This window comes from Megascapheus bottae, chromosome 16, assembly GCF_031878675.1.
Source record: "Megascapheus bottae isolate mThoBot1 chromosome 16, mThoBot2.hap1, whole genome shotgun sequence".
Classification (NCBI taxonomy): domain Eukaryota; kingdom Metazoa; phylum Chordata; class Mammalia; order Rodentia; family Geomyidae; genus Megascapheus; species Megascapheus bottae.
In genome coordinates this window covers 22,327,487-22,342,540 of record NC_143524.1, presented here as the reverse complement: position 1 = coordinate 22,342,540, position 15,054 = coordinate 22,327,487, and the positions used below count along the sequence as shown (strand labels likewise).

The 15,054-nt window shown below is 42.9% G+C and overlaps 1 protein-coding gene across 10 annotated transcripts in view; it reads right to left on the bottom strand.

Annotated features, from left to right (window-relative positions):
• Positions 1-12,725: 12,725 nt before the first annotated feature.
• Wt1 (WT1 transcription factor) overlaps positions 12,726-15,054 on the bottom strand; it is a 148,013-nt gene continuing 145,684 nt past the window's right edge. For all 10 annotated transcript variants that reach the window (XM_090347932.1, XM_090347933.1, XM_090347940.1 and 7 more), the window contains one exon: positions 12,726-14,215. In XM_090347932.1, coding sequence (XP_090204058.1) covers positions 14,094-14,215 — 122 coding nt within the window. In that variant the 3' untranslated portion in view covers positions 12,726-14,093. The remainder of the gene's footprint in view (positions 14,216-15,054) is intronic.

Genomic DNA, 15,054 nt, shown 5'->3' with positions numbered 1-15,054 from the left:
TTAGTACTTATCTTTCAAAGAGAAAGATTATTTTCCTGGGCAAATGTGGCATTTGGGAGAAGGGAAGGTTATATGATTTATGAAGCACTGCAGGCCATTTATTTCCTTTAAATGACATTGTTATGAAGGCAGAAACTTCATAAAAGAAAGATAAGATTCAAGGAAACTTAACCTCTAAATATTTACAGCATCTTAAACCCCTTTCCAGTCTATATTGTCTATAGGATAGCTTCAGAAGTTGTCAGCACATGGTCAGATGATGCATGAGGACAATCCAGAATCTAGTTATTTCTGTTATATTGTTTGAATATCTTCTATTTGTTGTGGGACTCTCAGAGTTGAAAGTGTGCAGGATTTTATCAAGTTTAAAGATGGATGGTGAAAACCAGATCAATGTCTTCAAAGTCAAAGCAATACAAAACTTAGGGAGGTATGTAGCAGGTTGGATGGTGTGAAGACCTGACTGCAAGGCCGCCCAGCCAGAGAACCATAAGCACAACACAGTGGTTCTCCTCAATCTCATGGACAGCTTGCTAGTCAGCACTCAGCCTGAGTACAGATAGAAGATTGGTAGCTATAGAAGGATCAGGGTCTAAGGCTGGCCTGGGCAAAAGTGAGAGACCCTACCTGAAAAACGGCTAAAGAACAGGAAGTGTATGGACAACATGGTAAAGCCTTTGTACTACAGATAGATAGATAGATAGATAGATAGATAGATAGATAGATAGATAGATAGATAGATAGATAGATAGATGTTGATATGCCTTATCAGGAATCAAGAGAACAGAATCCATTTGCCAAAATATTTACCAGTTATTTGTTCCCCAAACGAGTCATGTGTTTATTACTGAACATTGTCTCTCTGCTTCCAATCCACCCTTCTGTACATGCTTAGCAATGAGACTGGCTCTTGAGTCTTACTCTTACTGTGAGCACAATGCTACACTTCTCAGTAGATGGTGCTGGAGAGGCATTATGGGAGGAAGATGGTCCTCTTCCTTGTTTCAATGGGCTGTTTTGCTTGCTCACACTGCTTTATATAACTTCCCCTGCATGCGTGGCAATGTCCTGCAGCATTCTCTCCCACTCAGACACCCAAGATGTCCAAAATGTGAGCTACCTCCCACGTCTGCTTAGAGCCCAGGGACCACCTTACCACCTTACCAGGGACCATTCCTTGATGTAAGCACCAGTAGCTATAAGTCTCCCCAATCCAATTCCTAACCCACTGTCCAGCCCCATCTGCAGGTAGGAGGTTCTTTACCTTGTTCCTCCTGACACCAACACCATCATCTTAGGCTGAGTGCCATCCCGCCAGGAAGTAGATTTTCAATATCTTGACTCTTACCTACTCACCTTGACTCATCTGTGATCAAGAAGGTGTTCCAACACTTAACAACTGTGGACCACTCAGCAGCTTTCTTTACCGCCTGCTAACAGGCTTTCTCCCATTCAGTCTGAACCTCAGCCTGACAGGAGGCCTCCCCATTCTAAGTTCACCTTTCTCTGGGGTCTTTCCCTTGGCACAAAGGGCATGGGAGCACCATTTAGAGTTCTCTTGGCACATGCACAGTTATTGGCCTATCACAGTTTAATACATCTTTAGAATAAACATCTCTGTTCAAATCACTGTGTGGGTTTTGGACTCTGGTTGGATCCAGATAGGTCCTATCATTATTTTCATTTTATAGGTGAGGGAAAGAAATGCCAAGAGGCCAAATGATTTCCTGATGGCCACATGAGAATGGCAGAATTGAAAACAAACCAGGTCTGCTTGGCTCTGAAGGTTTTTATCAGACAGTTATACTAGTTAGTGTAAAGATGTCACATAGACAAAAGGTTGAGTGAGCCTTATCCCAAACCCTCTTCTTCTATGCTACATGTTCTAGGTATTTCAGATTAAGACAGGAGTAAAAATATTTTTAAGAAGAAGAAGAAGAAGAAGGAGGAGGAGGAGGAGGAGGAGGAGGAGAGGAAGAAAAAGAAGAAGAAGAAGAAGAAGAAGAAGAAGAAGAAGAAGAAGAAGAAGAAGAAGAAGAGCAACAACAACAACAACAAGAAAACCCTAGCTCCTACAGAAATATGCTAGTCAAGAATGTCAATAGACATCTTTAGACAAAGGCAAAAAAAAAAAACCATACACAAGGAAAGAAGAGAAAGGGAAACATCACTATATATTCCAGAAACTTTATATACTTTACATATGGCCAAAAATCTGCTCCAAATATATTTATTTTGAAGCTATTAGAGTTTTGCCAATTTCCCCAGCTTAGTCTTATCTGCTAAAATACCTCGTTTTGCTAGGGAAAGAGCTGAAATCTCAGCTTTGGGTCTCGCCTGTATTTGTTTTTGGCTCAAGGCAGCCAGCTCCCTGGATGATGTATATCTCATCTGGTCAAAAGGGGTGTATGATGGAGACAGCATATAACAGCTTCCATATTCTGAGAATGAAGTCCTTGCCTTTGTTTACAGCTTCTCCCTGGAGGGAAAACAGCAATGCAGGTCCTAATTAGCCTTCAAAAATATTAATATGGAAGCCATCATATTAATGGCCCCTCAAGGATCCCTCCATGATCATTCTAGCTTTCCAGTTTTCATAGAGTAGGAAGAGTGCAAGATGAGGATTCACCACTTTCTGCTGACTAGAACCTGGAAACTGCACTTGATAGAGGGACTTGGTTTTACCTTTAATTCTATAGCCTTTATCTTCAGTGACTAAAGAGGTGGACTCTAAGCAATCTTGTAACTCCACAGTTCTCTTTAGCTCCCAGTTAAATACTAGTAGCTCTCAGTCTTCAGCACTCAGAGGGTGCCAAGCAAAGTGCTCAACCTCAAATGCACTATTTCATCTAAATCTCGCTACAAACCTGCGAAGTGAGCATCACACTTCTCCTAGCTAGCAGATTCTGAGAGCAAGATACATGACAACAGTCAAGCCACAGTGAGAGCCCTGTTCCCAGTTAAACCACTCACTATTGTCTTCATCCCTCAAATACAATCCAAACAGGATCTGGAATAGAAACAGAGGTGGATGACATGGTTTGAGGGTTCCTACCACAATTTGTGTTGAGATTTTATCCCTGTTGGAAGATTTTCAGAGGATAGAAATTGACTGACTGGCGACTGGAAGTCAAACTTTGGGGCAGCAATTATGGTTAATGGAGGTTCTTAAGTGTGGGACCTCAATCAACAGGAATGGGGCTTTATAAAAAGAGGGAGAGAGCACTCAGCTAGAATGCTTGACCGACCCCTCTAACAAGAAAACCCTCATCATAATCAGTAGAAACCTTGGGCTCTACTAGCAGAGATCTGCAATAGAGCAAAACCTTGATACATAAGGCCATATAGTATGAAGCTAATTGAAAGGACCTCCAGGATATTGAAACAAAAGCCATATAATGAATGATTGTTGTCCTTAATGTACTACGTTATCTCTCATCTCTTTTGTTGTCCCTTGTTTATATCATATTGTTACAGCACCTCACTTTGTTCTCTGATATATTTGTATTTGGTTATTTGAAATTGGATAGGGAAGGGGGGAAAACCAAGATGGGGGTGTGGGGGGGAGGGTAAAGGGGACCAAGACATGTGGCTCATCCTGGTATGACTGACTTTCCTTTTCCTGCTGTCAAAATTCCTTGCCGACCCCATAGGGCAAGAACACAACTTCAGGCACCTTCTATCTGGCAAATATCATGTAACCCTTTTATTAATTACAATAAAAATATTAAAATAAATAAAGTTTAGCACTTCCTTCTACCTGGAAGATGATTCTTCTTTTCCTTCTGGAAACTCCTAAACACCCTTTCAATACCCTCTTAGCCTTCTCTTTAAACAAAGTTCATTCTTTTTCTTTTTCTTCTTTTTTACTTTTTTCATTAATGTGGTTTAAAGTGAGGATTTCCAGGCAGGGGCTCTACCACTTGAATCATACTTCCAGTCTTTTTGGTTGGTGGTGGGACTTGAACTCTGGACCTAGGCCCTGTCTCTGAGCTCACCAGCTCAAGGCTACCACCCTTGAGCCACAGTGCCACTTCCAGTTTTCTTGTGGTTAATTGGAGATAAGAGTCTCACAAACTTTAGCTCCCAGGCTGGCTTTGAACTGTGATCCTCAAATCTTAGCCTCCTGAGTAGCTAGGATTAGAGACGTGAGCCACCGCACCCGGCTTCCAGCCCTTTTGCTTTACCTATTGTTCAGTTAGAGTCTGGTGGGGTTTTATTTTGGGGGAAGTGTTTTGTTTTGATTTGAGTTTTGTTTTGTTTTGTTTTTGCCTAGACCAACATCAGACTTTGGTCCTCCTACCTCTACTATCCAAGTGGGTGGAACTCCAGGTATGAGCTATCACACCCAATTAAAAAATCTCATGATTGGGGCAGGGAGTTTGGCCTAGTGGTTGAAGTGCTTGCCTAGCAGGCACAAAGGCCCGGGTTCGATTCCTTGGTACCACATACATAGAAAAAAGCTGGAAGTGGTGCTGAGGCTCAAGTGGTAGAGCTCTAGCCTTGAGAAAGTCCAAGGACAGTGTTCAGGCCCTGAGCTCAAGCCCAGGACTGGCAAAAAAAAAATCTCATGATTAATGCCATGTCTATGCTGTGTTACATATTGCAGTTTCTAATCCTCCTCCTAGACAGTGAAACTCAGGAAAAGAGCAAAGCCTGGTTCTTCTCTGAACTAAGGGTTGGACACTTTGGAGGTTCAAGACAAATGACTACTAAATGAATGCAGTTATAGATTTATATCTATAGATTTATAGATGATAGTTATGATTTCCAGTTGGGAAATGAATGATAGCACTCCCTGAGAATCTATATCTCCACAAGGTCAACTGAAGCATCTCTAATGGCAGAGTTGGGCCACACCAATAACTTAGGTAAGTTTCTTCTCCAAATATGTCAAGGGCTGACCTTCCTGGAGCTGAAGATCAGGAGCTGACCTTCCCATCTCTTCTCAGCTGTGAATGGATGTCCTGGGGACACTGGGAGTTGATATTGACCTTTGTAGCCATCCAAAAATAGAGGCAGTGAAATGTAAGGCTCATGTTCACAAGTCCCCCAAACGATGAGCCTTTCACAAGGAGGGGGTGGCAGGATAAGCACCCTCCTTGTCCCCTCAAGGATCTGTCATTGGGAACGGAGGGGAGATTCAAACCTGCAGAAGAGAAGTGGGGAAGGGAATAAGGAGGAAGTGAGCCAGCCAGGCACCAGTAGCTCACGCTAGTAATTCTACATACTCAGGAGTCTGAGATGGGAACAGCTCATTCCTCACAAATGGAACCTGCTCAGGAAAGGCCACGAGACTCTTAAATCCAATTAACCACCAAAAAGCCAGAAGTGGAAGGAAATAAGTTTTGAGCGATAGAGCACAAACCTTGAGCAAAAAAGGCAAGGGACAGATTCCAGGCCCTGAGTTCAACCCCTAGTACAGAAAAAAAGAAGGAAGGAAGGAAGAAGGGAGGAAAGGAGGGAGGGAGGGAGGGAGGGAAAGGAAAGAAAGAGAGGGAAAGCGGGGCTATGGGTGAGATAGAAAGGGAGAGCCAGAATGACTACAGAGAGAGTAAAGCTTTCTACATAAACAGGTGATTAAAGCTGATACTTGCAATGACACAATTAGGAATTTGGAAATGAAAACAGCGGTGCTCTGCAGATTTATAGAGTAGCTCACATAGTGCTACATGGGCAACAGCTTAGCTGATTTTTTAAAAAGTCCACATAAACACCCAGCCACTTCCATGCCATGTACCCCCATATATTACCACGTTGACACCACATGGTCCCTCTGACCCCAGGCACCAGAAGCGGTGCCTGATGAGCAGAGGGAGGTGGTACAGGGTCGAGACGGAAGAGTAGCTTTTTCAGAAAGACAAGTTATCCTTGACTGGATGCAGATGGCCCAGTGAAAAATGAAATCTGCCAGCAGATGCTGCCTTTATCAGCTACAGAAGTTCAGCAGCGACGAGACTTCCCCATCCCTGGCCCGCCAGAGTGAGCCTCTGGTTTTAGCTTCCTATCAAAGACTGTCCTAATGAATTCTTGGGAGAGGTTGGAGCCTACATATATCTGCTTCTGGGAGTACTTTCTGAGAGCTTGGGGCATGGTACCGAACGTGCCTGAAGTTGTGTTCTTGCCCTATGGGGTCGGCAAGGAATTTTGACAGCAGGAAAAGGACAGTCAGTCATACCAGGATGAGCCATCTTACCCCTATCCTGGGCCATTCTCTCGACTTCTGGTTGTGAGGTGCCCAGAAGATTCCCCTGCTGTGTGGCAAATCACATAGCCCGTGTGCATCCTCAGTATAAAGAATAGTAGCAACACACCTTCTATCTGGCAAATATCATGTAACCCTTTTATTAATTACAATAAAAATATCAAAAAAAAGAATAGTAGTAACAAACAACACCGTCGTATGACAGGTACTTTGCTTCATTTAACCCATGCATTAAAGGTCTATTGTCTTAAAAGTTATAGCCTTACCTTATAGATGAGCAATCTGTGGACTAAATACAGCTAGCCAGAATCATATTGTTGGTGTATTGGTTTATTTTCTGTTGCTGTAACAAAACAGCCCTGGGGCTTGAACTCAGGGCCTGGGTGCTGTCCCCAAGCCTCTTTGTGCTCAAGGCTAATGCTCCACCACTTGAGCCACAGCATTATTTCCAATTTTTTTTCTGAATCATTTATTGGAGATATGAGTCAAACAGACTTTCCTGCCTGGGCTAACTTCAAACCAAAATCCTCAGATCTCAGACTTCTGAGAAACTGGGATTATAGGTGTGAGCCACCAGCACCCACCTGGATAATTTTTTTAAAAATTTCTATCCCTGTATCTCATGGCCACAGCGAGGTCATGAGCCCCCACCATGGTGCACTGCGCCTGCTGCCAAAGCAAAAGGACCAGGTGACCATGGGTTGAAACCTCTGAGATCATGAGCCAATAAAACCCCTTTGCCTAATAAGTTCATCATATCTGTCACAGTGACAGGAAATGGACTAATGAATGGATCACATGCAAACCAGAGCAGCTAGTAAGTGGTAGATTCACGTTCATCTCTCACAAAGGCTATGATCTTTTTTTTTTCTGGTTTATTGTTTCACTGTGTTTTTAGCAGTCCTGGGAATTAGATCCAGGGCCTCATGCCTGCTAGATACAGCCTGTAATTTTAAAAGGACAAAGGTGTTGGAAATAAAATAAAATTAATATGTGGCTATTTGGTATTAGATGATGTTTTTGGCCTGTTTTCTGCTGCTATAACAGTAACCCTGGGACTTAATAATTTCTGAGGAATAGAAATGTACTGGCTTACTGTTTTGGATCCAGAAAAGTTCAGATCAAGGGGCCCCACTGGTGGGGTCTTGCTTAGTACATCATAACATGGGAGAGGGCCACAGGACAAGAGAGTAAGTTTAACCATCATTAATCCATTCATAAGGATGGAGACCTCCCGGTACAACTACCTCTCACAGGTACCACTTCTCAACACTGATGTATTGGGGAATAAGTTTCCAATACCTGTTTTTTGGGAGACCTATTCAAACCAGAACAGATGGTCAGATCAATGAGCAAGCTTTTCCATTTCAAACACCATAATTTGAGAGATGAATCTGGCATTATGGATTTTAAAAGATGAACCCAGTTCATCTTCTTTGAATATAGAACAGGATGCTGCTTTTTATTTGAAGAAGATGGAGAAGGAGAGAAGGAGGACAAAGAAGAAGGAGGAGAAGAAGAGGGGGAGAAAGAAGAGGAGGAGTAGGACAACAAGGAGGAGGAGGAAGAGGAGAAAGGGAGAGAGGAGGAAAAAGAAAAAGGAAAAAGTAACCATTGACTTTTAACTGTTCCAGTACTTGTGCTTGAACTCAGGGTCTCATACTCTTGCTTGGCTTCTTCACTCAAGACTGGTGGTTTACCACTTGAGCCACAGCTCCATTTGCAGCTTTCTCGAGGTAAATTGGAGATAAGAATCTCTTCAACTTTTCTGGCTGGGCTGGTTTGAAAATAGTTCTTTCTAGTATCTCAGCCTCCTGAGTAGGTAAGCCCACAGGCATGAGCTACCAGTGCCCAGCTTGAGCCTTGACTTTTTAAAATCTGTTTTTCAATTTCCCCTTTAATCATTCTCTGATTTAGATTATGCGATGTCATTTCTTGAATTCAGAGATTTAATATAAAAACTTGAATGGAAGCCTATTTTGAATTCAGGCTGTGTGACTGGCTATGGGAAAGGCATATTTGCTGTCCTGTCCTGTCTCTGATCACTTGCCAAATATCCTAGTAAACTGGGCACCTGGGTGGGACAAAGCTGTGGCAGCTGAGTGCCCTCCTCCTCTGACTTGCAGGGCAACAAGTCCTAGGGTTGGGAACGGAATGAAATACAATGTAGATAGGAACTGAGAGTGTGAGCTGAGTCAGAGGCCGGTGAAAAGTCTTGACTATGCCGTATGCATGAGCCATGTGACCCTGGGTGAAGTATTTCCTAGAGTCTCAGTTTCTTCATCTGGAAAATGGGGACTATTCTCAGTAAGATATGTACCTACAAAGACACTGGGCTGCACACAAAGTTGGATAACCATGTACAGTGTTGCCTTTCATTACTTGAGTGTCCCCATTTGTGCAAATCCTGGCAGGGGTGTAAATAATTCTGGTGCAGGTTCATGCGGGGGTCAGGCCCTGCCAGACAGAAGCCCCTCTTCCTGTCAGACCTTCCTGACATCCTCACTTCATTGCTCATCTGTGTCATCTTTCTTCCCAGACTTCCTCCTTCCACCCCTCCATCTCTCTTGTGGGTCCCAGGGCCCTCTCAGTGGGCCTCGGAGTTCCCCCTCCCCCAGCCCTGGGCACCAGGCCATCTTTCTCAACCACTGTCAGCATTACCAATGCTCTTGGGAACAATGCAAAGCCGGGGAAGCCATTTGTTCCACTCCCCACTGCGTTTATCCCACCTCCCTCCAGACACAGCTCTAGATGCCTCTTCAATATTCATTTGCTAATTTGGTCCCTTAGGTGCTTCCATTTGTCCATGATCTGTCTGAAGCCTCACTTTCAATCTGTACTGTCATGTCTTCAGGCATGTCCTTGTCTTCCCCATCAGATTCCAAAGCTCAGCCCCCTATCCAGGACTTTGTGAAGTACTTGCACCCTGGCCTGGCCCAGACAGGGCCATGAGTGGACTGGCCCAGGGCTCTCCAGCTTTCTGAGACTTGATTTTTCTTTGCTTTCCACCTCTGTCTCCTTCACAAGGCTGAACTACAAGAATCAGGATGGAGAGAAGTACAGAGCCTTCCAGTGAAGCATCTGCTTTCTCAGCCTGCCATCTAAAGACGATGGAAAGCCAACCAGCTACGACCACCACCATGCAAACAGTATCTGTGGATTCACTTTTGGGAGATTCTATCAATAACTGCTTATGCAAGTCTTAATCACTTGGTAAAGTAGTAGGCTTATTAGAAGCAAAGACATAAATTAAAAGAGCCAAGATCTTCACGTTTTCTTCAGAATGTATTCTCTTTATGCATTAACTTCTGAGAAAGTCCTACAAGCTTAGATTTCAAAGAAAAATGCCTCCCAAGAGTCAGTTAACTCAGAAAAGTAGACTAAAGAGGGACTGAACAGAAATTCTTAGTCCAGCTTAGAGCAGTTTTCTCTCTCCCCTCTAACCTGAAGATAATTGTACCTGGTGGAAGTGCCTCTTATACCACAGTGTCTCAACTGGAAACCACCAACATCCAAACCCACACAATTTTACTTTGCAGATGATGGCAGATGGAGTGTCATGAAGGCCGAGGCCCACTGCCAAAATGGGCAACTGAGTGAGGTACAAGCCCTGGATACACCAAGGAGGCCCTGGGTGTTAGATATGGACCTCTCGGCAGGTGATAGCTAAGGAAACCCCTCCTGCTTCAGGAAAGCCACCAATAGCAAAGAAATGACTGTATTTGAAAAGCAATCTGGCTTCACCCAAGCTAGTACACCAGTTGCACCGGCAACATTCTGCAGCAATGTCCTGAACCATAGCCCCATGGGCTGCTAAAGCAAGGCCCTGGGCTACCTTCATGGCCATTATTAAGGGCTATCAAGGCCATCCCAAGATAGCTAAGTGCAAATGGCATTCCAGTAAGTATTCAGTTATTTTTTTATTTTACTTTTTGTTTCAGTGCTAAACCTTAAACTCAGGGCCTGGCCACTGTCCCTAAAGTTTTTTATTTCAGTGTTGGTGTTTTACCATTTGGGTCACAGCTCCACTTCCAGCCTTTTGTTAGCTGATTGGAAATAAGAGTCACACAGTCATTCTTGCCAAAGGTGGCTTTGAATTTCAACCTTCATATATAAGCCTCTTCGGTAGCCAGGATTATAGACGTACGATACTAGTGCCAAGCTCATGCCTGCAATCCTATAGTTTATTCAGCCAGACTTATTGGTTCTTGCTACATCCAGTGTTGTCTACAACCCCACAGGGTGTGAATCAGTCAGGATGATGGGTGAGTGCAATGATCAGGCCTTGTCATGTCCCTTTCCATACGTGAGTTGACACCTTAGCAAAATCTCAAGATGACTAGGGAGACCAGAGCTGAGGCACTGTGATGTGAGTAACAGCAAAGGGACAGGATTCTAGAGTTTTGAGGTCCACAAGCTGATTGGGAAGATGTAATTTACAGAGTGCAAGTCTACATCATCAAACACACTCTGCTAGGAACCATATCTTCAAAACCAAGTCCTGCCTCAGCCACTTAGGTCCACTGAGCTCAACATCCTCATCTTGAAAGTAGAGACAACACTTGCTTTGTCTTCTTCACAGAATTGTTCCAGATATCAGAAGAGAAGGCACAAAAGCATTCTACTGGTTAGAAGTCCCTGCTTAATGGTAGAATCTCTGTGTGTTAGGAAAGTTCATAGATGAGAGAGTTCTGAAAGGCTGGACAGTCTAGTATGATCCAGCAGAAGAGGTGGGGGAGGCAGAAATATAGAGCTGTCCACTAAACCAAGCAGTGGAGTAAAGCAGGATGGCAAAAATGTGCTGTTCAACCATGGCATCAATAAGACTCTAGTCTGGGCCACAAGGAACTTCCATTGCCCAGTGGATACCAACTATCTCCTGAAGGAGGCTGCTGAATGTCGACACCATGGGTCTCAGAGACAGTCCATTTTCACAGGCTGCTGAGCAAACAGAGGTCTTTGTGGAAAGGCTGGCAAGAAGCCCAATTACTGCAAAACTTCTCTCCAGATGAAGATATAGGAAAATGGACATTCTGTCATTTTGGGGATCTGATTTTCAAAGATAACTAGACACTGCATCAAGAAGTATTGGGGGGAAAATAATGGGTGAGTCCATGCATAATAGATCCCATAGAAAATTTTTACATGTGTTTGCTAGTTAGTTGTTTTCATTTAATCCTTACTATGGACCCTAGCCAAAAGGGGCTTTTGTCCCCACTTCCTAGGTGAGGAAACTGGGGACTTGGGATTTAAACCCAGGATGCTTTCCTGCCCAAAGTCTGTGACCTTCATGGCAAGACATGCTGCTAAGGTAGTCAAAATCCCTGTCCTTGGCCTTCCTTGATCAGTGGGAAAAGGGTGGCTGTGAAACCTGCGTGCGTGCATGCGTGCCCTCCCCCCCCCTCTCTGTGCTCTCTCTGACTTGTTGAGCTTTTCCAGAGAAATGCTGTCTTCTGGCAGGAAAAGATAAAAACAACTGATACACATGAGTCACAATACTTGCTATAATTAACAGTGATGCAAGAGCCAGATGCAGAATAAGAGGGGTCTGGACATGCAGCTTTTAGACTGCCCTAACTTTAAGCTGCCTTTCAGCACTGAAAAGAATCTCCATGGCTAAGCTTCTGCCTCCTCAAAACACTTTTAAATGCAGCCATGAAGTTTGGAGAGCATGCAAGCTCCAAGATAATGGAGCTGAGCAAGCCACACCAAATTAATCTCTTTATTTACAATGGAAAATCATGTACCAGAAACATAAAGAGAATTTACAGTTTACACCAGATAATGTAGATTGTTTTCACACTCAGCGGTTCTAGGAAGGCTTAGCTGTTTTCCACCTGCTAAGCTGGTTTATGGAGAATACAGTTGTAAACTCAGTTGTATTAGATATTCAACTTATAACTCTCCTGATCCTGGGAATGGACCAGTAAACTTTGCAAAAAGACTAGTTATCATTAACACCTCTCTCTATTCTCTTTTTGCTGCTGTGGAATTAGAAGTGATACAATGATGATCCAATTAACATAGCCATAGATCACAATTCCCCCCATCCTGTCCATACTCACATCCAACCACAGTTTATGTATGAGCACCTCTCTTATGAAAGGTGAAGGTGGCCCCTTCTGTTTCTAGAACAGAGTTCTAGTGGTCTAACAAAGTAAACTAAGTTATGATGAGGACCTGGATGGGTTCACTAGTAGCTGCCAGGTTCAGAGGCCTCTTTTGACCTATTTAAAAGAGGGTTAGCCAGAAATTGGTGGATAACACCTGTAATCCTAACTACTCAGGAGGCTGAGATCTAGGGATGTAGTTCAAAGCCAATCTGAGAAGTAAAGTCCATGAGACTCTTATCTCCAATTAAGAGAAAAAAGACAAAGTACTCAAATGGTAGAGCACTAGCCTTGAGTCAAAAAGCCCAAGGATAGCATCAAGCCCTGAGTATAAGCACAGAAACAAACAAATAACTAAAATAGGTTTAATTGGCTTTCAAATCCGAATAAAACAGACCTAATAGAATCTTTCCATTTCCTTTTTTTCAACAGACTTTAATGGAGAGCAAAGTGAAAAAAATGCAGGTTACATTTTTGTAGTGTTATTATCAATACACTGTAAGATTAATATCCAGACAGTGATGCATCTAATATTTAAACATTTCCTAATTTTAGTTGTCAAAGAGCAAATCATATTCAGATACAGATATTTACACAGCAATTTCAAGCAACAGTAAATAATAAACTCCCTCCCTTAAAAAACCAAAATGCACACACACACACACACACACACACACACACACACACACACAATCATCTTAAACAATGGATTTCCTTCACAATAATACATTTCATTTTTCCCACATATACTTACAGAGCCAAAGTTACTTAAGTTACTTAAGAACAGTCTTATCAGTGAAGATCCTGGACCAGCCTCTATTTTCTTTTAAAGTCACTTTGCTTTTTACAAGTGGAAGCCACATAGCCAGTGTGGTCTGTGCTCTCTGAAGACCCCCAAGAGATGAGAATAAATTTTGTGTCTCCCGTGTCAGGAGACAAACACATCTCTGAAAATGTACCTTGGGGTTGGAGGCATGGCTCAGTTGGTAGAGCAAATGAACTAAAGCGTCAGGTACAAAGTTCAAGTCCTGGTCTCAGACCAAAAAAAGAAAAAAAAAAAAAGATGTGCCTAGGTACAAGTCAAAAAAACCAAACCCACAAAATCTCAGATCTTCAAACACAGTTTCTTAAGAGCATTGTGTTAATATTAACATTGAATTAACAAAACAGTTAAGATTCTTCTAGATTTCTATACAGAGGTACTTGTTAGTTCCAATTCTTTGTTCAGTGATTTAAAATGTTGGACTTTTCCTTGGTGGAACTCGTATCCTGCCTTCCACCTTCATGTTGCATGAGACGCCCTCTCAATACCTTGATCTCTGGTTGATTTCTTGCCAGAGCTGTTAGTAAATGGCAACTATGCCAAAGTTTACATTAGCAGACACACATGCACATCTTCTACCTATAAATATCCCGTGATGGCAAATGATATCATCACTTCATTTCTAATAAAAATGCATATAAAGGGAGAAGTAAGGGGACCTTTTTTTTTCCCCTTACAGTGGAAAGTCCAAAGGGCTCTGGGCTTTTAACTAACCACACACTTGTCAGCCACTTTTCCAGGCCTGTGAGTCAATTACAAGTTGGTAGATGAGATACCAACTCCTCTAGGCAAACCTGGTAGAATGCCGTGGTACCACTGGTGTCTTCTCTTGGAAGCTGGATGAAAGTCAATGGCCACGTTCTTCGGTATTAAGGAAGAATTTCAAAAACCAGATTTGAAAGTAGTTCACACACAGTCCTGCCTGGGACACCAAACTGTCCCCCAGTTGCGCCCTTCAAAGTGCCAGCTGGAGTTTGGTCATGTTCCTCTGGTGCATGTTGTGATGACGGACTAATTCATCTGACCGGGCAAACTTTTTCTGACAACTGGGCCACCGACAGCTGAAGGGCTTCTCACCTGTTGACACAATTTCTGGTCAGACACATTCGTAATAGAATAACTGGGCCCAAGTTTAACTAGCAAAAGCTCCTTATTAAAACATCACAAGGCTCTCATCTTAGGCTCCTATCGATCTTTCTCCTACACTAACCAACTGCATCATGAGCATCCTGGGATGGGAGCACCTTTGGGGAGGGGGATCTAATAATAGGACTATTGTAAGAATTATAAAATATGAGGTCAGAAGACTTGGGGAATGGGAGAGGAGGAATAAATCTAGTTCATGGAGCTGTGTAGTAAACTTAATGAAGGGAGAACATACATGTTTGAATTCTACTGTTAGGATGTCTGGGGACTGTGGACATGTTACCTGAGTGCTGTCTAAGTAGGGGATCAAACTTCACTGGGCCACAAGGGCTTCTGGATCACCTTTTGGTTCTTTCTAATTAACTCCTGTTCAGCAGTAGAGCTATGACTAGCTTTACTAGCTCTAGGCAGATTTTTTAAATAACTCACAGACAGCAGTTTACGTGATACTGCCATAAAGTGTTCCTCCACAAATCATCAGTTACATGAGATATGGTTCTGCTTAAAACAAAATCCAGGCTATTCCATCTAACGTGTCCTCATTCTCATTAGGGATAATGAGTAGCTATTCACTGATGGCTAATATATTCCAAGTCCTGTGATATGCTGGACATCTCATATACAAAAGTATGTGTTGTCTCATGTATTCCTTACAATAGCTCAAAAGAGAAAAGGCTATCTCCATTCTACAGATGAGATTGGATATCTGGTGAGGACCAAGGTAGGACTCAAGTCCAAGCTTGGCTAAATCCCTAGTCTGTGCTCCTTTT